General features: G+C 61.8%; 1 protein-coding gene across 5 annotated transcripts in view; it reads left to right on the forward strand.

The window, feature by feature from the left end:
* CROCC2 (ciliary rootlet coiled-coil, rootletin family member 2) overlaps nt 3,117-25,470 on the forward strand; it is a 68,620-nt gene continuing 46,266 nt past the window's right edge. For all 5 annotated transcript variants that reach the window (XR_002339298.1, XM_021075704.1, XM_021075706.1 and 2 more), the window contains exons 1-5: nt 3,117-7,220; nt 21,139-21,289; nt 21,857-22,005; nt 24,039-24,145; nt 25,143-25,308. Coding sequence is in view for 4 of the 5 variants with exons in the window: in XM_021075704.1 (XP_020931363.1) it covers nt 6,738-7,220; nt 21,139-21,289; nt 21,857-22,005; nt 24,039-24,145; nt 25,143-25,308 (1,056 nt within the window). In the remaining variant the exon portion in view is untranslated. The remainder of the gene's footprint in view (nt 7,221-21,138; nt 21,290-21,856; nt 22,006-24,038; nt 24,146-25,142; nt 25,309-25,470) is intronic.

A 25,470-nucleotide genomic window follows, 5' to 3' on the forward strand; every position in this document is an offset into this window, starting at 1 on the left:
CCCACCTGGGCTCCTGCACACCTCCCCACCCCCTCCTCCGCTGCTGGTCTCCCCCGCCTTCCCAGACCTCAGCCTGCATCAGAGCCCCGCTGAGCCCGCCCCGTGAGTGCAGGCCAGGTCCCTCCCCTGGAGACCCCGGGGGGCAGTGGACTGTCCCCGGCAGGTGGTGGGGACCCTGGTGGGTGGAAGGCCCCGGCAGGGGGTAAGCTCCCCAGCCGGGACAGGATGGGCCTCTCAGCGAACCCAGGGCGGGCACAGAGGCTGGCACACAGCGGGCACTTGGAGGCCCCAGACCTGGACACAAGCTCCTCTTGGACTCGCACGGGCAGGGCGTGGAGAGCGAGAGGGGAGGGAGGAGAGGGACAGGCCGGGAGCGGAGGGGAGGCAGGCGCCCACCCTGGCCCCCGGGGCCGTGTTTGGCCGCGGAGGAGCCACAGACTTCAGGGGCCTGCAGGCTGCACCCAGGACCCCTGCCCCGCAGACCCTGGCGGGGAGGAGCGGGGAGTGAGGGGAGAATGGGTGCTCCCTGCGCCATGGGCGGATCTGACAAGCTCCCTGTGGGCCTTGGTGGCACAGACCAGGCTTGCACACGCAGGTGCCCGTGTGTGTGTGTGTGTGTGTGTGTGTGTTGTGTGTGTATCACTTCCATCTCAGGATAACCCAGGCCGGCGCGGGGATCCCGCACTTCAGGAATTCCCAGTGTGCCGGCAAAGCGAGTGGGGCGGACTTTCCACCTGAAGGGCGTTCAGGAAGCGCATCGGGCGTGATGGTGGCGGCCCCCATGCGGTCTCAGCACAGGTGGGGGACAGTCCAGCCGAGCCTGAGAGAAGGGAGGCCGAGTCCTGGGAGGAGGAGGGAGAAGGGGTCTCAGAGGGAGAAGGGGTCTCAGCCTCGTCCTCACTCAGCCCCGCCTCGCCCATCCCCCGTCCCCTCGGTGCCCGGTGTCCCAGGTCGCCCGCCACCCGCCCCCACCCCGAATGTCTGATCGTCACACTTGTACCTGGTAACACCCCTGGGGCTGGAGCTCCCCCTGGATTCCTAGTGATTTCTCTTTTTGTCTTTTTAGGGCCGCACCCACAGCATATGGAAGTTCCCAGGTTAGGGGGCGAATCGGAGCTGCAGCTGCCAGCCTACACCACAGCCACAGCGATGCCGGGTCCTTAACCCACTGAACAAGGCCAGGGATCAAACCTGAATCCTCACGGAGACAACACGGGGTCCTTAACTCACTGAGCCACAGTGGGAACTCCCCCAGTGATTTTCTGAAGGCATTTCCCCTGGACTACAGGATAGGAGCTCGGTCAGCGCCCAAGAGTTAAGTCTCGGCCCAGGGGCTGAGCTCCTGACAGCCTGTCCCTCCCAGAGGTCCCTCTGGCCTGCTTCTCAGCACGGTGGCCCGTCCCTCCCGGTGGGTACAGGGAGGGCGTGAGGCTGATCCCTGCCAAGAGGGGCACTGAGGGGAGGCACGCGGCCCCCAGGGAGACGGCGCCCCAGCCTGCGGCCCTTTCTGCAGGGACACACAGCTCTCGGGGCACCCAGCTCTGAACACACAGCCCGGCCTGTTTCTATGTCACCTCCTCCTACGTGTGGCTCCTTCATGCAGGAACCGAGCCAGATGGGATGGGCGGGGCAGGGGAGGAGGAAAGAGCAGATGTGAACAAACTCGAGGTTGGTGGGGAGGGTGGGGAGGCCCTGACGGCAGGAGGCGAGCAGACCTTCCTGCACAAAAGGCCAGTGTACGTGCGGTGTCACGCGGGCTGGGGCGTAAGGGTTAGTCTGCCCGCTGGGGGTTGCAGGGCAGAGCCTCGAGCAGGTGTGCGGTGCAGGTGTTTGCCGATATTCCAGCCACCCAGGGAGAGGGGGCGTGGGGTCGACCTGCGTGGTCAGCGGGACGGGGCCCCCAGCCGCCAGCCGCCACCAAAGAACCGACTAGGTCCCCTTTGAAGCTGCCACGCAGGGAAGAAGAACTTGGCCCCCAGGGGCTGCAGGCAGGGTTGGGTGGTTTGTTTTTCCTGTCGGTACGCTTTTTGGGGGAGGAGTTGGGAGGTTTTTTGGTTTTTGTTTTTGCTTTTTAGGGCCACACCTGTGACATATGGACGTTCCCAGGCTAGGGGTCAAATCAGAGCTGCAGCTGCCGGCCTCCACCACAGCCACAGCCACAGCCACAGCCACGTGGGATCCGAGCCGCGTCTGCGACCTGCGTCTCAGCTCATGGCAACGCTGGATCCTCAACCCACTGAGTGAAGCCAGGGATCAAACCTGCATCCTCATGGATACTAATCAGGTTCTTAACCCACTGGGCCACAGTAGAAACTCCCTTGTTGGCATGTTTTTGTTGTGCCAAAAAATAAGATAACATTTACCATCTTAACAATTTTAGAGTGTAAATTCCACGACATTGAGAGCATTCACATGGCGCCAGCAACATCACCCGTCTCCAAAATGCTTCTTCTCGAACCGACACACTGTCCCCACGGCCCTCCCCCAGTCCCCTGCAGACCCCATTCCACTCTCTGTCTCTGCGATTCTGTGGCTCCAGGGACCTCACACGACTGGGCTCACACACAGCGCTTGCCTTTTGTGACGAGCTCATTTCACCAAGCGGGGCGTTTTCAAGGCTCCTGCACGTCGCAGCCTGGGTCGGTACCTCACTCCTCGGGGCCGGGTGAGACTCCGTCGTACGAACAGACCGCATTTGGCCTCTCCGCTCGTGTCTGGGAGCCCTTGGCCAGTGTGAACAGTGCCACTACAAACATGGGGGTACCAGCCCCTCCTTGAGACCCTGCTTCCAATTCTTTGGGGTCTAGAGCCGCACGAGGAGCGGGTGGACCGTCTGGTAATTCCGTGTTTCATTTCTCTGAGAATCACCCCTCTGCTGTCTGCAGGGGCCGCCCCATTCCACATTCCCACCAACCATGCGCTCAGGGTTCGATTCCTCACGTCCTCACCCACACTTGCTTTGCCTTGGTTTGGTTTGGTTTGCTTTGGTTTGGTTTGGTCTGGTTTGGTTTGGTTTGGTTTGGTTTGCCTTGGTTTGGTTTGGTTTGGTTTGTCTTGGTTTGCTTTGCTTTGCCTTGGTTTGCTTTGCCTTGGTTTGCTTTGCTTTGGTTTGGTTTGGTTTGTCTTGGTTTGGTTTGGTTTTTGGTTTGCTTTGCCTTGGTTTGGTTTGGTTTGGTTATAGTAGCCGTCCTAACAGGCTTGCGGGTTGGCTGTGCGTTTCCCGGGCGATTAGTGACGTCCTGTGTCTTTTCATGGACTCGTTGGTCTCCGTGGGGAGATGCCGATTCCAGTCTTTGCCCAGGTTAAAATCGAGTCGTTTGGTTTTGCGGCTGCGAAGCTGTGGGTGTTCTTTGCACATTCGGGCCTTTAATTCTCGGATCGGGCCCCTGATGGGCACTTCCTCTCTCCCATCCCGAGGGCGGCCTTTTTCTCTCTCCATAGCGTTCTGCGATGCACAGACATTGTCCATTTATCCAGTTAATTTTTTTCTTTTGGTGCCTCCACTTTTGGTGTCATGCCCAAGAAACCACTGCCAAATCCAAGGCCGTGAAGATCCCCCCGGGGTCAGCTCTCGCCACCCGGTCTTTGGAGGGTCGTGAGGCGCTGACAGCCCCAAGCCTTCCGGGCACCCAGGCAGCGGGGCAGAGGCACCCTCCTGTCGGTCCTGTCTCCACCGCCACTCGGAGTCTTGTGTCTCCTGTACCTACCCCACGAGAGCAGGTGCTGGAGGGGAGGATCCATGAGCCGCCCCCACCGCTGCCCAGGACCACCCCCGAGAGCCCACCTCTGCAGGCTTCACAAGGACGAATCCAAGTGGGGTCTGCTCCTGGGAAGCCTCTCAGGACCCACCCCCGCCTGGAGTCCCCGTGCCTGCCAGGGCACTGACATGGGGAGAGGCCCCAAGAGCTAGACAAGGGGACAGGGCCCAGGCGCCTCTCCCGGCACGTATCCCCAGGGGCCTGCCCGGGTGGCCCTGAGAGGCTGGCCCTAAATGTGAGCCTCTAGATGTCCCCTCTGATCCAACCACCGAATTACAGGGCTGCCACTGCCATCCCGCAGCCAGGCCTCCGTTGTGGGCGGGTGGCCAGGAGGCACAGACGCACAGACGGCGGCCTGGGGCCAGTGGCAGTGGCAGAGTCAGCCTTGTCACCGGTCAGCAGTGCTGGGCAGTGCCCAAGCCAGGGTCCAGAACAGGGCTGTATTCTGGTGCGAGCAGAATTCACAGGCTACTTCCTGTCCAGCCCCTGTGGGGACACAGGCCGAGAGGCCGTGAACCCGGGTCTGCTGAGCCAGAGCTGCTGGCAGGAGCCCCTCCTCTGGTGAGCAGTCGCCACCGTCCTGCCAAACTGGCCACCAGGAGAGACGTCTGCTGGGTGTGCAGGGAGGTGTGGGGCCCAGGCAGAGTCACCGAGGCGCAGACAGGCCCAGAGACTGGTCAGACCCCAGAGCCGACTGCGCGGGCCCTGCAGCCTGGAGGCCTCGGGTGGGGGGCAGAGGCGCCCGCTCCGCCGCCGCCTCCCGCCCGTGAACCATCCTCAGAGGACACGTGGCCAGGGCCACATGTCTGTCCCTGATCCATCACTCAGGGTGGGGATGACAGAGGCCCACTGAGGGCTGGGGTGGCCTTAGCAAAGGATGTCAACCCTTTCCTGAGCGTTCCGAGGTCCCTTCTGCTCGGGGAGGGGCCGGATCATCAGAGGTGGCAAATTCTGGTGCCCCCCAGGCCATTGAGGCAAGACCAGCCGGGCTCTGCCAAGACATACCCACCTCTGGCCTAGGCCCTGTGGCCTCCGTGTGCATGCGGGCCCAGCACGGCCAGGATAGTGGACTGTTTCGGGGAGATTTTAGGTGACCTGTTGCTGTAAACACGGTGGGGGCCAAGGACCCTGCCAGGTTTCCTGTGACAAGGAGGAACAGTGACAAAATGGCAATGTCTCCACAATGAAGGGGCTTCCTCTGAAGACGAGGAGGTGGCCACGTGCTGGGCAGGTGGTGGTGGGAGAGGCCACGGCACGGCGCTCGGCCAGGGGATGCCGAGCACTCTCCCACGGGAGCCACAGGGTCCAGGGCACCAGCCAGGAGAGCCGGTCAGGAGATGGGTCAGGATAGCCGTGGGTCCTCCGCACCCCCCCTGCCCTCCTGCCCATCCCCCAGAGGCCCCCCGTGTGTAAGCCACCAGCACATCTGCCACATGTCTCAGAATATTCCCTGCCCTGATGGCACTCCTGGCGCACTGATGGCCCAGGACAAGAAGTCCCCAGCACGGACGCCAGGCAGGGAGGCCTGGGTGGCTTGTGGGAGTCCGGGGGGCGGGAGTATGGGGCCAGAGAAGCATCATGGAGGAGAGGGTGCTGGGTGGGGGTGGGGCTGGACGGTTTAAGGGGGCAGAACAGGCCGAGGCGGGTGCCAGGGGGAAGGGAGGCGGGCAGGACAAGGCTGCCCACCACAGGCACCAGCCCACCTCCTTTCCAGCCAGCGGGGTCTCACTGGGTCTGAGTGACCTTCACAGTTGGTCTCACAGACCTCTGCAGCCTGTCATCCCCCCCGCCCCAGGGTCAGAGGAGGCCCAGGTTCCGGGGCAGCAGGAAGGGCCAGCGCTGCCCCTCCCCCACCCCTCCCCCAGCTCCCGGGGCTCTGCTGCTCAGGGCGCCAGGCAGATGCCCTGGCCGTGGTGCTCAGAATTGGCACCTCTGCTCCATGCCCCCAGAAACCAGAAGCCATAGCGAATCCCGAGGGGCCAAGGTCAGGACATCCTAGTCCCTCCCTCCCCAGGAACTGCCCAAGATCCCCACGCCTGCCCTGATGCCCAGCGGGACTATGTCTGGCCGGTCCCAGCATGGGGCACCCTCGTTTCTGTCCCGGGGTGGCAGGTAAGGGGGGATGGCCTGAGGACGCCAGGAGGAGAAGGAGCGCGGGCTTTTCTCAGGCAGAGCTTCCTTGAAGCGCTGCAGCCCCATCGGGAAGTTTGGTTCTGAGGACGTGGCCTGCTCCCCACTAAGCGTCCACCGTCACTGCCTGTCCCTCTGACCTCGCCCGCAGGCCACCTCCATCCGCCTGAGCTGCCTCAGAAGAGCCCAGGCCCCCGGAGTTTGGGAGACACGCACCCCAACCCGGGGCCCCCAAGCGGTCCCCCCTTCCTTAGAGCACAGTCTGTGGGCTGCCCTTCCAGGAGGGGCATCAGCTGCCTGGGACAGGCCCAGCTGAACGAGGAACCCCTGAGGGGAGCGAGGGGGAGGGGAGGCCAGCGTGACCGAATGTCGGGTGCCAGGCTCGGTCCGGAGGCCCCGGGAGGCCCCGGGAGGGACAGACAGAGCTGCGTCCGCAAAGGCGGCCTCCATCCCCGCTTGCCTCCCTGTCGCCACCCCGGTGGGTTCGCCGCTGTGGGCGCTCTGCGCAGCTCTGAGAAGGCTCGGGAGAGAGAAAGGAACCTCACACGTGTCTAAGACTGCGGACCACGGTCAGGCCGCCTGGAAGGGCTCAGCGGGAAACGCAACCCCAGAAGGTGCAGCTTGGGAAGGTGGGGCCTCCTCGGGTCCTAGGTGGGCGGTTCCCTCCACAGGCCTGTCTGCCCACCTGCCACCTGCCGGTGCGCGGCTGAACGCCACCTTCCTTTCCAAGTGCCAGGCAGAGTCAGAGCTGATGACTCTTGGTCAGGAGGGACGGGTGGTCTGCACGCCACGTCCACCTGGGGGTCGCAGCAACCACACAATGCCCCACGAGCGACGGCCCAGGGGAGCATGCGGGGCCTTCCCCACTGGGGCGGGAGGCCTGGGGGAGAGGCAGTCCCTTCCGGGTCTGGGCGCTCAGGTGGCTGGCTCCACCCAGGGCGACGCGAGGTTGCTGGGGAAACAGCTTCCAGACAACAGCGGGCCTTAGTCCCCATGGCAACATGGCCTACACTCCTGTTTCCAAGGAAACCCAGCCCTCAGCGTCGCGGTTGCCACAGCAACGCCTTTGGGCTCTGTCAGCCACGCTGTCCCGCCAGCCCAGAGGGGCAGCTGGGCACCAGGACAGAGGAGTCCTATGCTGCACAGGTGTGGGGCCGGGGCACAGAGGAGAGCCTGGCCTGGCCGGGGTCCCAGGAGCTGACTCTCCTGGCAGCAGAGCCCCTGCTTTCTCGTGCATCCTGTGCTCTGGCCACAATGAGTTCCGCCTCCAGTGAGCCTGGCACTGGGGACTCCGCCGCGCAGTCCCGGCCGGGGCTGGACACCGTGATCCAGGTCAGTGGGTATCTGCCCCCTGGCATCCTCCTGGGAGCAGCCCAAGGGCACTGCGGGAGGGAAGGGGCCTGTACAGAGATGCCACACCTCCCGTTCCAAGGGGCACTTTCCACCAGATCACGTGGTCAGAGCGAGCATGCACACACGAGCATACACGCACACACATGCACACACACACACACACACACACACACAGGTGCCCTTGTGAGCAGACTCCACTTGGGACAGGAGCCTGGGGAGAGGCTGAATTGGGGGCTGGGGACCTGTGCCCCTGTGCCGGCTGCCCTGGTCTGTGCTGTGTGTGCTCAGGCAGTCAGCCCCCTCTCTGAGCCCCAGGCCTGCTGCCTGCGCACAGGGGGTGGGGATGGACCGGGACCCTCTGGGACCCAGGGCACTGCTTTCCAGAGCAAAGCGTGGGGGTCGTCTCCGCGCACTGGCAGGTGCCGTCCGTCCCCAGTATCTGTCCTGCGCATCCAGAAGTTCTGCTGCTTCTCCTCTTCCGCCTGCACGACAACAACTGCAGCATCCGGGAGTTTCCCCAGCGCCCCTGCCCCTTCGTCACCTGCCTCCAGCCCTGCGTCCCACCCCTTCGGGCCCCCACTGCTGTCACCTGATCTGGCCACCTCAGCCAGGCATCCCCACCCTGGTCACCCTGCAGGGATCTCGGTGAGCCCCGGGGAACCAGCAGAGTCAGAGGAGTTTATTAACCCAGTTCTCAGATCTTCGAAGCTGCCGTGGGGGTGACAGACAGGTCACCGGGAGGAGGAACTGCCCACAGTTGTGCCTGTGATGAAGTAACACGGTGGCGTGGCCACATGTGTACACGCACACCCACACCACAGACACCCACACGCATGCCTGCCTGTGCACACCCCCCCACACACACACAGGTGCCTGCATGGGACAGAACATGACAGGCGCAGGATCTCTGAACCAGGCATTGCAACAAGACAAGTGAGATGGCCCTGGAGGGGTGACTTTCTCTGTCCGACTCCAAGGTCCGGAGTGGAGGTGACCATGGCGGTGGGGGGGGCTGCCCACCCGTGTGCATGCCAGGCGCCCTCTGTGGGGTGGGGGGCTGTCCACCCGGGCGATCACCAGGCGCCCTGTCAGCCAGTGAGGAACCTGTCATCCCTTTGCGGTCCAGGAAGACAGATGCTGGAGAGTCGAAGCAAGTTGCTATGGTTACAGGCTGGTGCGAGGGAGAGACAATATGGTGCTGGTGTCGGGCAGTGGGCAGTGAGCATCCACTTGGCAAAGGTGGCGGGGCCCAACTGCCCGCAGCCTGGGGGAAGCTGTCATCTGAAAGCCACAAGGAGGCGCGGCCGAGGTCCCTGCGCCTGCCCCACCAGAACCTGTGATCTGCCTGCGGTGATTGCCATCTCCGGGCGCCTACTCCCTGGTGCACAGGCAGGCGGGCGCCGCAGATGCCCAGATATGCGTCCAGACCTGGCGGCAGGGCGGAGGGATCCCCTGGCGCCGCCAGCTACCGATGGGAAAACGAGGGGCTTGGGCAGGGCGTGGCTGAAGGGTGGGGGTGCCGGTGGGACCAGACCGGAGGGGTCCCGACCCCTCCCTCCCGCCAGAGCCACCCCCACCTCTGCACCCCCTGCAGCCCAGCCCCCTCCACCCCGAGAGCTGGATTCTCTGAGGGCCTGAACCCAGAGCAGATGGAGGAGGCGCCAGAGTCGAGGAAGCCAGGGCGGGAGGAGCCGCGATTCTGAACCCACTTGCCTCAGAAGCTTCAGGCATTTTTAGACGCTTTCTCTGGGTTAGGTTTGGATTCATGGTATTTTTCTAAGAACTGGTCCATTATACCTACATGTGCAAATTTCCTGCCCAAAGTTGTTCCCAGGATCCTCTTCCCGTCTTTGTGAAGCCCAAGGATCTGAAGCTGGGTAACCGCCCACCCCTGCGTGCTGAGGGGTTAGGGACAGGGGGTCCCCTGGGATCCAGGCTCGGGGGGCCAAAAGCAGAGGGAGTCCCTGGCCGGCTGCGTGAGCGGGTCTGAAGCCACACCTCCTTTGCCATTTCTGATTCTGGCCGTTGCTGAGGCTCTTACGGTATTCTTGTTTTCGATTTCATGGATATGTGTATTTATTATTCCTTTGCTTCTCAGTTCTTTGGGTTTGTTGCTTTTCTAATTTGGGGGATGTGTGCTTAGCTCATCGACTGAGAACCTTCTTTTTTTAACTTTTCTTTTCCTTAAGAAAATTGTGGTAAGTTACATGTACATAAAATAGCCATTCTCACCCTGTTCAAGTGTACACTCATACTGTGCCACTGGCACCTCCATCTCCAAATTTTTTCCATCTTCCCAAACTAGGAAAATCCTGTCCCCATGAAACACTAACCCCCAGCCCGGGCACCTACCCTCCTGCTCTCTCTGGGAACCTAGCGACCTCGTATGAGTGGAGTCATAGGCTATCAGTCCTTTCGTGTCTAGCTCATTTCACCTAGTCGAAGGTCCAGGGCCGGCCACGTTGTCGTGCGTGTCGGAACCGCCTCCTTCCGAAAGCCGGCCGGCGTTTCCTTGTACAAGGGGCACTGGGCCCTGCCCTTCCTGGGGGCGTGGGCTGCGGCGTGGTTTCACCTCTGGCTGATGTGGATGTGCTGCCGTGAACACGGACGGGCAGGTGTCTGGTCAAGACCCTGCTCTCAGGTCCTTTGGGTCCAAACCCGGACGTGGAACCGCCGGATCGCGTGGTGATTCCGGGTTTGACTGGAGGACCCTCCCGCCGACCCCCGGCAGCACCAGTTCGCCGTCCTGCTGTCTTTGTACTGTGCATTTCCTTTAGCTACACGCCACACACTTGCATAGAAACATTTCCATCCTTCCCCAGTTCAAACTGTCTTCTAACTTCCATGGTGGTTTCTTATTTTAATCCCTGAATTAGCTAAAAGTATAAATACCTTAATTTCCAATCATATAGAGATTTTCAAATTTGTCTTTGCATCTAGTTTACCTGTAGTGTGCTCAGAGGTCTTGTTTTGAGCATCTTAAAGCAGAAACGCCTACGAGCAACTACGCGGACACGGCGGGGAGGCAAACGGACACGTGGGTCGGGTTTCAGCGAACCTCTCCGTCCAGAGGTGCTGGCATGTGGGTAACTGGGTGAGGTCGCAAAGGTGACAATACACAGAAAGGAGCGAGGCACAGCCACCCTTAAAGACGGGGGAGGCGAGAAGGAAGCAGCCATGGAGACCAAGATGGGGTGGCCGAGGAGGGGAGAACGGCCGGGGAGGGAGTGACTCAGGGAGGAGGCGGGGACCCCCAGTACCCCATGCTGCTAGCGGATCCAGCAAGGGGCTCAGCCACGTGGGGTCACGGGTGACCTTGACCACAGCGCACCTCACAGGGCTTGCAGGGGCGATGCGTTTCCTAAGACAGGGGTGAATTATACTGTGTGTGTCAGTGAGAATGGTCCCATAGCGAGGAAAGTCACCTGTCCTCAAGCAAGAAGGAGGTTTGCTGGAGCCAAGTGCCAAGTGCAGAGCAAAGGGGCAGGACAGGCACAGGAGCGTTTGCACTGAGGCTGGAAAACTTACTCTGGAAGGGCCAGATGAGGAGCATTTTAGGCTTCACAAATCACAAAGTTTCTGTAGCGACTCTGACGCTGGAACGTGAAAGCAGAGACAGCGGGTGGGCAAAGACATGCAGTTATTTCCCAGGAAAGCTTTCCTCGCGAGTGAGCAGCGGGAGGCCTGGATCCGGCCCACGGATGTCCTGGGCTGCGCTCTGATGGCCTGGGCTGCGCTCTGGCCGAGAGGCCGGGTGAATAAATTCGAGTGGGTGGGCAGAGGGACAGCCGAACAGCCGGGGTGGGTGGGTGGACGGGCGTGGAGGACAGGTAGTAGCCACTGTCCAGTGTGGGGGGTGACCTCACAGCCCGTGGTCCAGAAACTGGACTTTGCGATGAGCAATCACTGGAGTTTTAAAAAGTTTTGGCTGACGCGGCACGCACACAGAAACGCGCAGTTCTTGGGTATACCGCTTCCCCGAGCCCACCGAGCGGCCAGCAGCCACGCCGGAGAGCACTGTCAGAGTATGTGTGCACACGCCTATGCTCTTGGCACAAAACCACAGTTGCGAAATGCACCCAGAAAGCCGCACGCGGTGACCGTCAGCTGTGCGTCCTGTTGTGTGAAGACACACTTTTCATCTGTTTCAGTAAGTTAATGGCCTTTGAGGGGCTTCCACTTCGGCCTAACGCGAACAGCACTGCCGTGGACATGCCAGTTCCTATCCTTGGGGCCACGTGTATGTGTTTCTGGTGGGCGCACCCCCGGGCAGGGAAATGCTGGGTCACGGGGTTGCATATGTTGGGCCTCGGGGGACACTGCCAGACAGGTTCCAACGCGGGCATACAGACGTACGCGCGTGAGGGGCTGGCTGCCCCCTGACCTCGCCGACACCTGGCTTTTCCTATCATTTTGCTGTTTCGCCGTGCCGGCAAATGGACAGGGGTGTCGTGATGGTTTAATGCTCATTGGCCTGACGACTCGTGAGACGGAGCACATTTCTCCCTGCTTGTTGGCCCCTAGATATGTCCCCGTGTGCCCATCTTCCTCCTCTTCTTGTTGATTTGGATTTGATTGTATCATCTGGCACCAAGTCTTTTATTGAGCACGTGCTTTGCAAATCGTTGCTGTGTCGGTGGCCTTTTGACTTTTTAAGGTGCTTTCGAGGAAGAGTTCATCACTTTCGTGGCAGCACAGCTGTCCATTCCCCACCCCCCAGATTAGTGCTTCTCGTGCGCTGCTGACGAAACACACTTGTCTCCCCGCGTCACAAAGACGTTCGTCTGTGTCCCTCTCAGAAGCTGGCGGTTTTACGTTCACGGCTAAATCTGTAATCCCTGCGGCCTGACCTCTGGGTGGCGGGAGGCAGGGTCACCATGCATTTCCTCCCACGGAGCGTCCAGCGGGCCCAGCCCCACACCGAACATGCCGTCCCTTCCCCACTGCACTGCGTGCCACGTGCGTCACTAGCCAGGTGTGTGCACGTCCGTGTGCACGTGTGCATGCGTGTGTGCGGGTCTGTGCACTTCCAGAGCTTATCACCTTTCCCGCCGGCCAGTTTGTCCTTCTGCCAGTGCCACCCTGTCTTCATCACGGTGGATCCGGACAGGGCTTCACGTCTGGGAGCATAAGCTTCGTTCTCCTTCACCGTCGCCTGCGGACGTTTGGCTCCTCGTTTCCATACGAGCCCGAGAATCAGCTCAGAATCAGTACTGTCTGCAAACACAACTCCTCCCGGGATTTGGACCCGGCTTTGGCTGAATCCATGGGCGGGTTTAAGGGGGATTGACATCCTCACGTGAGTCTCCCAACTCCTGCGCGGAGTCTACGCTTCCGCTTCCGTCTACGCTGCGGCTACGTCAACGGAAGCTCGTTCTCCACACAGAGGTCTTGCACCTGCTTCGTCATTACAGCCGCTCCTGGGTGTGGGATGTGCTGGGGGCGGCTACGGTCGTTCTTAAAATGATAATTCCTGAGAAACTGCTGTCTTTTTTTTAATTGTACAGTTGCATTAATTATAATTATCATCAATTCTTTGATGCAGAGGAAATCAGAATCAGATCTAAGAAGACTTCCGCATTCCAAGAATGATGTCAAATGACCCCCTTCATGGTGGATTATGCAGTTATTTACTATGAGATATATTTCTTCCCAGAGATTACTTGCTTGTGTATCAGTTGTAGATTTTTGGTTTGCAGTTATTCTGAAGTATTGATATAAGAGTCTATATGTATATGAGATTGTTTTAAGTTGGTGTTCTCTTAATTGCAAGCTCATCTCCAGCGTCCGGAATTTGTACCCACCTCTTCTCATGATTTCTGATTTTGGTGGTATAATCGTGCATGGATTATTTTGTATCTTTACTGTATATATACCTTTACTGGTGAGCCTTGTCATTTGTGGTATTTTTGTTTCTGATTTCGGCCTTTTCTTTTCTCCCTAGAGAAGATCCTTTAGTATTTGTTGTAAGGCTGGTTTAGTGTTGCTGAATTCTCTCAACTTTTGCTTATCTGTGAAGGTTTTGATTTCTCCTTCAAATCTGAATGAGAGCCTTGCTGGGTAGAGTAATCTTGGTTGGAGGTTTTTTCCTTTCATCATGTTAAGTATATCATGCCACTCCCTTCTGGCCTGCAGAGTTTCTGTTGAAAAATCTGCTGATAACCTTGTCGGGGTTCCCTTGTATGTGACTTGTTTCTTTTCCCCAGCTGCTTTCAAGATTTTCTCTTTGTCTTTAACTTTGGTTAGTTTGATTAATATGTGTCTCGGTGTATTCCTCCTTGGGTTTATTTTATATGGTGGTTTATTTTAATCCCTTGTTGTGCTTCCTGGATTTGAGTGACTGGTTCCTTTCCCATGTGAGGGAAGTTTTCGGCTATTATCTCTTGGAATATTTTTTCTGTCCCCTTCTCTCTCTCTTCTCCTTCTGGCACCCCTATAATACGGATGTTGCTGCGTTTAACATTGTCCCAGGGATCTCCGGGACTCTCTTCATTTGTTTTCAATCTTTTTTCTCTTTTCTGTTCTGCACCCATGATTTCCACTAGTCTGTCCTCCACCTCACTTATTGGTTCTTGTGCCTCCTGTATTCTGCTGTTAGCTGCTTCTAGTGAGTTTTTTATTTCAGTTATTGTATTTTGCAGCTCTTCTTGTTTAAGTTTTATATCTTGTATCTCTTTACTCAATGTTTCCTGTAAGTTATCCATCTTTGCCTCCAGATTATTTCCAATGTCTTGCATCATCTTCAGCACCAGCAGTCTAAAGTCTTCTTCCTGGAGGCTGAGAATCTCCTCATGGCTTAGCTGATTTCCTGGGGTTTCTTTCTCCCTCATCTGAGTTATGGTTTTCTGTCTTTTCATTTTTATAAGTTTTTGGTGTGGTGACCTTTTTACAGATAACAGAGTTGTAGCCTCTCTTACTTCTGGTGTCTGCCCCGTTGTGGCTGAAGTGGGTATGGGGGGCTTGCTGTAGGCTTCCTGATGGGAGGGGCTGATGCCTGCCCCCTGGTAGGTGGAGCCGATTCTAATCCCTCTGGTGGGTGGGGCTTAGTCTCTGGATGGGATTAGAGGCAGCTGTGTGCCTGAGGGGTCTTTAGGCAGCCTGTTTACTAAGGAGGGGGGCTGTAATCCCACCTGGATTGTTGTTTGCCCTGGGCTTCTCAGCCCTGGCTGACTGATGGGTGGGGCCAGATTTTCCCAAAATGGCCCCCTCCAGGGAAAGGCAGCTGCTGAATATTCTCGAGAGCTTTGCTTTCAATGTCCTTCCCCCACCACAAGCCACATTCACCCCTGTTTTCCCAGATGTCCTCCAAGAACTGCAGTCAGGTTTGACCCAGATTCCTATGGAGACTTTGCTTTGCCCTGGGACCCAGTGCACATGAAAGTCTGTGTGTGCCTTTTAAGAATGGGGTCTCCGTTTCCCCCAGTTCCATGGAGCTCCTGTGCACAAGCCCCACTGGCCTTCGATGCCAGATGCTCCAGGGGCTCTTTCTCCCAATGCCGCATCCCTGCACGTGAGGGTTTGATGTGGGGCTCAGAACTCTCACTCCTGTAGGTGAGTCTCTCTGTGACCCAGTTAGTTTTCAGTCCGTGGAGCTTCCCACCCGGGAGGTAGGGGGTTGTTTCCATCGTGAAATCGCCCCTCCTACCTCTTGATGTGGCCTCCTCTTTTTTTCTGGAGTAGGGTATCTTTTTTAAGGTTTCTGGTCCATTTAGGTGGGGACTGCTCAGCTTTTAGTTGTGAATTTTGTTGTTTTTACGAGAGAAGTTGAGCCCCAGTCCTTCTATTCTGCCATCTTAATCCTCTCTCTGAAACTGCTCTATTTTGAGGGGCCTCAGTCTTCAGCCTTGCCGCCGCTCCTCCTCTGCGACCCCACGCTTGGGCCACACTCAGAGCGTCCCCCCAGGCCGCGAGGGCCACAGCTGGGCTCACAGCTGCCCCCCTCCCCATGTCAGCCGTCTACCCCGCTGCCTCAGCAGCTCTGACGTCTTCAAAAGTGCTAGGAGTTCCCGTCGTGGCTCATTGGTTAATGAATCTGACTGAGAACCGTGAAGTTGCAGGTTCGATCCCTGGACTCACTCATTGGGTTAAGGGTCCAGTGTTGCTGTGGCTGTGCTGTAGGCCGGCAGCTGTAGCTCCAATTAGATCCCTAGCCTGGGTACCTCCATATGCCTCAGGTGTGGCCCTAAAAGAACGAAAGACCAAAAAAAAAAGTGGGGGAGTTCCCATCGTGGTGCAGTGGTTAACGAATCCGACTAGGAACCATGAGGTTGCAGGTTCGATCCCTGCCCTTGCTCAGTGGGTTAATGATCCGGTGTTGCCGTGAGCTGTGGTGTAGGTCGCAGACGCAGCTTGGATCCGCGTTGCTGTGGCTCTGGTGTAGGCCAGTGGCTACAGCTCTGATTCGACCCCTAGCCTGGGAACCTTCCATACGTCGTGGGAGCAGCCCAAGAAATGGCAAAAAAAAAAAAAAAAAAGACAAAAAGTGGGAGCTTCACAGTCTCGCGGCAGGAGTGCTGCTCCCCACACCTCCTGGGTCCGAGCCCTCCCCAAGGTCTGGCGGGGTGTTTCCCGAGGGGAGGGAGGAAGGGGGAGGGGAGGACAAGGAGGAGGGGCTGCCAGGGGGCCAGGAAGGGGGGCGGGTACAGCCCTGGAGTCACACCGCCACCTGAGCAGAAAGGAGGGCAGTGTGGTGTCCCGGTCTGCCACTGTCTCTGCCTTAGTGTCCGCATCTGTGCAAGGGTGAGGCAGGTGCCCAGGGGGCTCCCCAGAGCCTGACGGAGGACCCAGCCATGGGACAGCAGCTGGGGGGTTTCAGAGTGCAGGGTGTGACCAAGCCTTGTGTGGATGGAGGCGGAAGACCCTTGGCCCTGACACAGCCAGGGTCGCTGTGCTAATCAGATGGGCCAGGAGCTCCCACTGTGGGTTTGATCCCTGGTCTCGCTTAGTGGGTTAAAGATCCAGCATGCCGTGAGCTGTGGTATAGTTCACCTACACGGCTCAGACCTGGCATTGCTGTGGCTGTGGTGTAGCCTGGTGGCTGCAGCTCCTGCTTCGACACTTAGCCTGGGAACTTCCATGTGCCACAGGTGTGGCCCTAAAAAGAAAACCAAACGGAAGGGCCCCACACCCCTTCCTCGTTCAGGAGCGCCGCACTCACGGACCCCAGTCCAGAGATGGGGGCCCGGTGCTTGAGGGGACAGCCAAGGCCTTCAGTTACCTCTCGTGCATCACTGCTCTAACCCCTGTGGCCTCCGTCCCCAGCCCCGCACAAGCTGGGGACTCACCCCCCTGCCTTTGCCTCCCCTGGTCCCTCCACCTGGACACCTGACCTGTGTCCCCCCTGGCGGCTGGACTCTTATTTATCCTTCAAGGTCCAATTCAACCGCCACCTCCTCCAGGAAGCCTGTGTGGGGCTCTGGGGACACTGGAGCCAACGAGGTGGACAGGAGGCTTGTCCGCTGCGCATCCTTGATATGCGTCCTGTTTCAGTCAGTGAGACACACCTCGGACTTGGCGCTGCGGCCCGTGCCTGAGCCTGCTGGGTGCCAAAGCTCTGCGGGGCTGGGGCTGGGCTGGGGACACAGAGGTGAAGGAGACCGTGCCCTCTTCCCCGATTCCTGGAGCAATGCCTGCCCAGATCGCCCCTTGTTATTGGCTCAGAACCAAACTACCTCCCACAAGAAGCCTGACCCCGCCCCCGGCGGTGACGCCCAGGGCCCCAGAGGGCTCAGCAAATGCACAGCGACCTGAACTGGACAGGGCTGAGGCACAGCATGGCAGGGCCAGGCGACCCCCTCACAGAGGCCCTTCCTCCTAAGGAAACGGAGCCTGGCAGGCGGCCCCCCGCCCAGGGCCCTCTCTGCAGCGGGCCGAGCCTCGGAAGGACAGCAAGCCGGCGCACCGCAGCTGCGCTGGGCTGAACACCCCGTCCTCAGAGCACCCCATGCGGAAAGGCCAGGGAGGGCCTGAGGGGCCAGGGGGGAGGAGAGGTGGTCGGTTGGTGTGGGCCCCCGGCTGCCCCCGGTCCTCTGCCCTCAGAGAGGAGACTGGAGCCCAGGGCGCCTGCTGAGTCCTGAGCTCTGGCTGCTGGGAAGGTGCTGGCTCCACACCACCAGTGTCGGCACTGGGGGGTGAGGGTGGGGGGCCAGGTGGGGTCCCAGTCCTAACTCCGCCCCTGTGATTGCACGACCCTGCACTGCCCTCAGCGGGAGGTAGCAGATCAAAATTGTGCCTGAGAAACCTCCTGAGCTCGCGGGGGGGGGGGGGGGGGCACGGCGCGCTGAACCCCGCCTCCCTCCTCCAAGAGCTCCGTGAGCACGGCCCTTGCAGCGCCCCTCACAGCCACACGGTGGCACTGTTGCAGTTCCGCCACCCAGACCCAGGCTACAGGCCAGGCCACCCCGACCTTCTGCAGAGGAGCCCAGCAGCCCCAGACTCCCACGCCGTCACTCACGCCACTCCAGCCAGGAGGGTGCAGTCTGCGTCCTGGTTGAGTTGAGGTCACGTGGGACCCCACTCGCACAGGGTGATTTTAAATGGAGCTTCTGATGCCCTCGCTGGCCTTGGACCCACCCTGGTCCTCCCAGGGGTCTCCCCAACTGGGGTCTGGGCCCAGGGCAGCTGCCTTCCTTCCAGGCAGCACTGGGTACCTTTTGCAGATCCACGCCCTCTCCCCTGCAGACCTGTGCCTGAGCAGCCTGCAGACTCCGGAGGGGCTTCTCCGGAGTCCGATGCTGGTCACAAGCCAGGAGAACCAGTGAGACCTCTCTGTGTGACTCCCACCTGCCCTCCAAGCCTCCTCACACCCCCAGCTAGGCAAACAGAGGGTGGGAATCCCAGAGACCCCCACTTCACCCTCCGAAGATCCGCAGCGCCCAGGTCTCTGGGACTCCCCGCCCCCAATTTTCAAAGATGATAACACAAGGCTCAGGATGGCAGGTGACAGGCACTGGCAGTGGCAGGGAGAACCAGAACCCAGTTCTCCCAGGGGGGACCCCTTCTCCCCTCCGGGGTGGGAGAGATGGGAGCCCACACGCCCGGGGGTGGGCACTTTCTGCTCCTCGCAGCCACAACGGGGAGGCGCAGTGGGGAAGGAGGGGAGGCTGCCGCCCTCCAGGGTCTCACCCACAGAGGGCCCACGCAGGGTGTCACGCGGGGGCGGTGACCCCTTTCTGGTCATTAGCACACAGGGGAGGAGAGGCGGGAGGAAGGGACGCCGTTGGGCTCGACCGTGAGTCTGGGGTCTTTGAGGAAACTGATGCCCAGCCCCAGTGTCCCCTCTGTCCAGCCGAGACTGCCATGGGGGGACCTTCCAGAAATCAGGGCACTGCCCAGTTACCGGCCAAGAGCCCACTCCCGGAGCCAGGCCAAAACGGCTCCCCCGCCCCGGCCCGCAGAGCTGCAGGTGGCACCGCCATGGGGCCGGTGGGGGGCTGGGAGGAAGCCGAACCCGGAGGCTGGCGCAGGCCCAGTGCACGCCCTGGCCGGCGGCCCCGCCCCCTGCGGTTGCTTCCTCGGGGCTAGGGGCGGGGCCGGGGGCGGGGCCAGCGGGGGGCGAGGGCGGCCCCGGGGCGCTCCCCGCAGCCCCGCAGCGCCGCCCCCGCCGCGCCCCTCAGCTCCAGCTGGGCCGCGGCCCATCGCAGGCACCGGCCGCAGCTGGAACCCATTACGCCCCCAGCTCCTCTGGGGACCGCTCGGCTAATAAGTGACCCTCTGTAAATGTTAGGAATGAGTCAAGTTTGTGCCGCTGCCGCTTTCCCGTTAGCGGGTGGCGCCGCGGACGCCCGGGGGAGCGGGGAGGGCGGCGGGGAAGAGGCCTTCCTGGCCTAGGAGGAGCGCTTCCTGGACTTGACCGTCCCTCGGGCCTCGGTTTCCCCGTGTGCAGGAAGGGCTTCCGGGCAGACAAGGGCTCAGCCCTTCCAGCTGCCTTTCGTCCGTGGCCTTGGCGCCCCCTCCTTGGCTTGGCCCAGAAGGGGCAGCAGGCACATGCCCCTCTGAGGGCGGGCCGGGTGCCTCCCACCCAGGGTCAGGCTGAAGGTGCATCTGGGGGAGCTGAGTGAAGGCGCCTCCCCCTGAGGACTCAGATTCAAGGATGAGGAACGAGGCCCCAGGGGCAGGGGGCTGGGCTCTGGGTGCACCAGGACCAGCGTTCTCACCCCGGGGAGGGTAGTGGGGTTCCGGCCGTGGCATTGCTGGGTGTCTGCCCTCACTGAGGTTCTGTCGGGGAACAGGGCTCACCTGGTGTCTAACCCAGCAGACAGAGCAAAAGAGGCCAGGCAGGGTCTCAGGAGGCTGAGATTTTTACCAGGGCAGTGGGGGAGGGGGAGCAGGGGGGCACCAGGGAGCCCTCCATCCCCGCCACCACGGCCTGAGGGTCTCGGCCAGGCGGAGGGGTCGAGGCCTCAGGAGGGTCTTTGTGGGGAGCTGGGTGGATCAGAAGGGGTGAGGACAGGCACGTCGGGGGCGGCACAGTGGTCACTCACCAGGACTGGGCAGGGAGGGAGACCCTGGGAAGAGGAGCCGGAGGGCAGAGGGGAGGGCACATGCTGATGAGCTTAAGAAGTCGGACCTTTGAGGGTGATGGGAGGGCCCTGGTTTGTCACCAGAGAGAGTCCTTGGCGTGGACACTCATCTCTGGTACCCCCAGGAAACATCTGGTTGCTTTTTTTTTTTTTGCTTTTTAGGGCCACACCCAGGGCATATGGAAGTTCCCAGGCTACGGGTCAAATCGGAGCTACAGCTGCTGGCCTTCGCCACAGCCACAGAAACGCAGGACCCAAGCCACGTCTACCTACACCACAGCTCACAGCAACGCCAGATCCTTAACCCACTGATGGAGGCCAGGAATCGAACCCGAATCCTCATGGATGCTAGTTGGATTCGTTTCCGCTGCGCCATGAAGGGAACTCTGGTCTGGTTGCTCTTTAATATTTAATTCATTGCCTTAAAATCGTATCCTGAATGCAGTGGGCAGGTGGCAGCTGTGAACTGTCCCCAAACACAGCAAGCGGGTGGGCAGCTGTCCTGACTCCTGGGCAGTCTTGCCGCCCTCTCACGTCCAGATGCTTCATGCTGGCACAGAACTGGCTGCCTCAGCCCCAGCAGTCACAGGCCCCTCAATGTCCTCCCACAGCCAGCAGCACCATCAGAGCCGGCACAGAGGCCCTGCCCCGCTCTGGACTCTGGCGGCCACGCAGGCCCTCCCCTAGCTGTGCCACCCTCATGGAGCAGGGACACTTCACGGCCCGGGCAAACAGCCAGCTCAGGCCCAGGACCCAGGACTTCCTCCCGCTTCCAGGCCCACTCAGACCTCTCTTGTGGCCAGTTGGCTGCTCCATCCGGCTGGGGAGGCAGCAGCGGGCCTGCTATCCTCCCCTGGCCCCTCCTTTGCTTCCTGCCCTGCGGCGCTGGACAGGGGAAAGCCCTGCACAGCAGCCCTTGTCCTAAAGGGACAAGCGTGGGTGGCGCCTCAGTTTTTCTACCAGTTGGAGGCCCCTCCCCTGGGGCTCTGCCCCTGCTGGGTGGGGTTCAGACCCCTGCCTGCCAGCCCCCACTGTGAAAACTGAGACTGCTTGCTCCGTGGGCGGGGGGAAGGGCCCCTCCCCCCCAGCATCCCCGGAGAGGTCCACCAAGACGGGCAGCCCCCATGGAGAGGGTGGGGTGGTGACCCAGGCTGAGCGTCCGAGCTGGCCCTTCTCTGCTCACCTGCGCTCTGGGCAGCACCAGGATGGGCAGGGTGCCCCCGCTTCACAGGCGGGGAGAGCAAGGCTCGGGCCTTGGGTGGCCGCAGCCTTGCCAGGTCCTCCAGGGCCTATGGGAGCCCCTGGTGCCCCCCTGATTCCAGCTGGCTCAGGTGGGGCCCTGGCAGCCCCAGTGTCTCTGAGTGTGTGTTTTTCAGAGACTAGAGGACACCGTCCTGAGCCCCGCCGCCAGCAGAGAAGACCGGACACTGACCGTGCGCGGGGGAGGCTGGCGGGCCTCACCCACCCCTGTGCCCGCCCGCATCCGTGAGATTGTGGCTGGCAGCCTGGGCGAGGAGCCGCCCCCAGGTGAGGGGGGCCCGTCTTGCTTTTATCTGTGCTCCTTGTTCACGAGAGGAATGAAAATCTGAAAGGTTGAGACATCCCGGAGGCTGACGCTGAGCAGCCCCCACCCCCAGCCCCACGGCCCCCTGCAGGGCACGCTGGGTCCCTGCACCGAGGCCACCCAGCCAGCTGGGCAGCCTGGCCCCGCCTGTGCTCCCGACTCCTCCTCTACAGTAAGGGGCTGTCCAGCCTCCTAAAGGAACCGGCCCGGCTGTGTGTGGAGGAAAAGAACCCCTGCCACGTGGTTAGAAAAGCACCTTATCGCGCCCTGAGTCAGCAGTTCCTACAGCCTGCTCACTCTAATTGGGGGTTCGCCCTGGGCGCGGGTCTCACTGGGATGAAGTGTGGGTGTATAGATGTCAGCTGATGGGAGAGGGAGCGAGGCCCAGGGCATCAGGGGTGGTCCCCACACTGGGATCTCCAGGATCGAGCCGGGACGTCGAGGAATGCTGGGCAGGCCAGCATGGGGACAGGGTGCGGGGCTGGGGGCTGGCCTGCCCCCGCCACCCGGTAACAGTGCAGCGCCTGCAGGGCTGCGGGAACTGCCGGCCACCCCGGCCCATGTGCAGGAGGAGAATGAGCTTCTGCAGGAGGAGCTGGACCGGCTGGAGGACCTGCTGGCCCAGGCGGGCGCCGAGCGAGACGAGCTGGCCAGCAGGTACCAAGCGGCCAGCCAGCGGGTGAGTGCGCGCAGGGACGCAGGGCTGCCGAGGGTGACCACTGGGACTGCCAGGGAGTCTCAGAACACGGAATGATGGTGGCCAACCTTGGCACAGCCAAGCCCTGGGCAACAGATGGAGAATTTGAGGCTGGAGAGGGCAGGTGGGAGCAGGACAGGTGCCTGGGGCTCCCCGCTCAGCCTAGGCGTCAACTCGTTTCCTGCCTGCACGAAGCCCTTGGGACGGCAGCGGCCGTTCTGTCACTTTGGACCCAGTGCCTAGCCCAGTGTGAGTGCACGGTGGGCGCTCCGCCCACACCCGCTGCGGCTGCGGGAGGAGGAAGGCAGCAAAGAAGGAACTGACCGAGTTGGCTGAGGACCCCCCGCCCCCGCAGAGCTGAGAGACACCTGGCTCCGCCCCCAGATCCCCTTCCCCAAAGGCCGGGGGTGGACAGACCCTGGACACATCCTGGACCCCTGGTCCTCTACCCTCAGGGCCCTGGGCAGCTGCAGTGCCTTCCAGGTGCCTGGCAGGTGCAGCAAGGGGCCCCATGGCGTGTGGGGCTGGGAGGGCCTGCGGGGGTACAGGTGGAGGAGCTGAGGCTGAAAAGTGAGCAAATGGGCTAGGCCAGAGCCTCTGTCCCACGTCCACCCTCCAAGACATGGGGGCGCCCGAGGCAGGCCTGGGCTAGGGGGGCCTGGGCGAGGGAACACCTGGCCCACAGTGCGGGCCCCTTGCTCTGTGCGGCAGGACAGGTGAGGAAACGAGCCTCAGCAGAGGCCAGGGCCTCTCTGCCCTGTTGGGACAGACCTGACTGGAGCTGGCCCTTCCTCCAGCTCGACCGGGCCCTGGGCTGGCCCTGTCTTCTGTTGGGTCCCAAGGGCTTCCCAGAACAAGCGGCAGCGTCTCCAGCCCCGAAGAGGGGTTCTCTGCCCCGCCCCCAACGGTCGCAGCCATGCTCACCACCACCCGCCCGATGCCCGGGGCCCTCCGGGGGCAGCACCAGGGGGTGGGGTTTCCTCATCCCTGTTGGCCTGGAGCACTTGGGGGAGCCGCCTGCTCTCCTGGCCTGGGCGGGGGCGGGGGCCTTCCTAGCACAGGGTGGGGAGATGTTGGGAACACGAGGGCCGGCGGGAATAGAAGCCGCAGAAATCCTGCGGCCGGATTAGGAAACCTCGTGAGTCAGTGAGATCTGAGCTACAGGCCTGGCAGCTCTGCACGAGGGCCAGGCCCCCCCAAGTGCCCCCCAGCAGGCAGGGTGGCGTGGCTGTTTCGTGGGCAGCTCCATCCCGGTGGACCCCCAGCCCCCGCCCGGCCCTGCGGCTCCAGCCTGGCCCCTGGCCCCTCCTCTCCAGTCCGACTGATGGCTGAGGGGGGACCCTCACCTCCCCATGCTCAGTCCCAGGCCAGGCCCCAGGTGTGGCCTTCAACTCTGCACGTCTGCCCCCTCGGCCCCCACCAGCCAGCCTGCTGGTCCCCTTCTCGGACCCCCAGACTGTGCCCTGGGTCAGCATCCTGGGCAGGCCTCCCCAGCACCTCCCTCGTCCCTCAGAGCCCCGGGGCCCCCCTGCCCAGCCTCCAGCAGGCTGGGGGCCAGGCCTGGCCCAGATGGATGGCTCCCTCCCCACCAGGGCCACCTGGGGCTGCAGGCCCACTTCCTGGGGGTGTGGTCCCCACCGCCCCTGCTGGAGGAAGGCTGTGCAGACAGAGGTTCGAGCCCAGGTGGGAGGGGGACCCACGTTCGCTCACTCTCACGCAGGGACCCCAGGCCCGCTCTGCATCTGGGCCGTCCTGACCCCTACGTGGCCATACCAGATCCTGGGGCCCTCCTCAGTCGGCTGCGGGCACTTGGCACAGGCCAGGGCGTGGATGCCCGCCTACCTGACCTGCCTCACCAAGGCCCCGCTGGACCCAACCCCAGCCCTTGTTCCGCCCGACCACCTCCCCTACTGGGGAACCCAGAGGAGCCCCTTCACCCATCCCTGGGAGGTGCCATAGCCACCCTGCCCCTGGGTTTGGAAGCGGCCAGCCAGGTGGTCACCGTCTCCCTGCAGCTGCAGGCCCGGCTGGAGACCACGGAGGCCCGGCTGCGGAGGTCGGAGCTGGAGCACAGTGTGGACCTGGAGGAGGCCCTGGGCCGGCTGGAGGCTGCCGAGCAGAGGTGAGGCCGGCAGGTGCGGTGGGCAGGGCTGCAGGGGGCTCGGCCAGCACCCCAAGAGGCAGCAGACCCCACTGCGGCTGCTCTTCCCCATTTGCCTTCAGGAGGTGGCTGTGGGCTCGGGGGCGGGACGGCGGGCAGGGTGGGGAGGAGAGCCATCCCCCTGTGGTGACTGCATCCCCCGGGGTACCGCGAGCCCCGCCCGGCAGGTCCCGGGAAGGGCAGGTCAGCTCTCTGCACTCTGCGGGGAGGACGGTGGAAGGGCTGAGCCCGGGCGCCCCGTCTGCGGACCGGAGGCTGGGCCGTCTGTGGAGCACTTCTGCCGTCGGTTCACCCTCAGGGACCCCGGAAACGGAAGAAAAGTGATGAGAAGCACTTTGAAACCGGTTTGGGAGGGAGGGAGAGGAGACTTGGTAAACAAGCCAAGGGGCAGAGGAGCAGGGGTCCCTGCGGCCTTGCAGCCCCGCCGCCGGAGGCGCAGGTTCCGGAGGGCCTGAGGTCCCTGACCGCAGCCACACACAGCCCTACCCTGAGTGGAGAGCAGCCCCCACATCACAGGGGGCCACATCGGGTCACCCACAGGGGGCACGCCTGACTCCCTCTCCCCGTCCTGCTGCATGCATGGCGTCTCCCCTCCAGCCGGGGGACCCTCAGCTGGTGCTCCCAAGCCTGACCCTCCTGCTGGCCTTGGGGTTCACCTCGGCACCTGGAGTCAGGAGCCGGCCGCGGCTGTGGGGGCAGAGCCGGGAGAGGTGGGATGGGAGAGGTGGGATGGGGGGGCGGGAGAACAGGTGTGCCAGGGAAGGTGGCACCCAGAGCCTGGCCCCAGGTTGGGAACCCCTGGGGACCCATTGCAGGTGGTCATTGCTGTTTAGGGGCAGTTTGGGGGCTGAACAGTCAAGCTGGGTCACTGGCCCGGGAGGCTGGGGTGCCCGGGTCACGGAGTACGTCTGTCTGGAGAGGCTACCCCCCGGCTGTGTGCTCTGTTCTTGCTGTCCAGGAGCACTGGCCTCTCCCAGGTGAATAGTCTGCTGCGAGAGCAGCTGGAGCACATGAAGAAGGCCAACGACAGGCTGGCCCAGGAGCTGGCCAGGACCACGGGCAGCGTGCTCCGTCTGCGGGGAGAGCTGGAGCTCAGGGAGGCGCAGCGCTGGACCCAGAGAGAGGTGCCGCCCCGCCCCACCTGCTTTGGGGACGGTGGCAGGGGTGGGTGGCAGCAGGGCCGGGAGACGGTGAGCTTCAGCTGTGGCTCCTCCTGGGTGCCAGGCCACGGGCCTCCTGCCCCACCCCGCCCCTCTCGGCTTGGCCATGGAAGTCTGCAGAGTGGG

The sequence above is a fragment of the Sus scrofa genome, chromosome 15 (assembly GCF_000003025.6).
Source record: "Sus scrofa isolate TJ Tabasco breed Duroc chromosome 15, Sscrofa11.1, whole genome shotgun sequence".
NCBI classification, from domain to species: Eukaryota; Metazoa; Chordata; class Mammalia; order Artiodactyla; family Suidae; genus Sus; species Sus scrofa.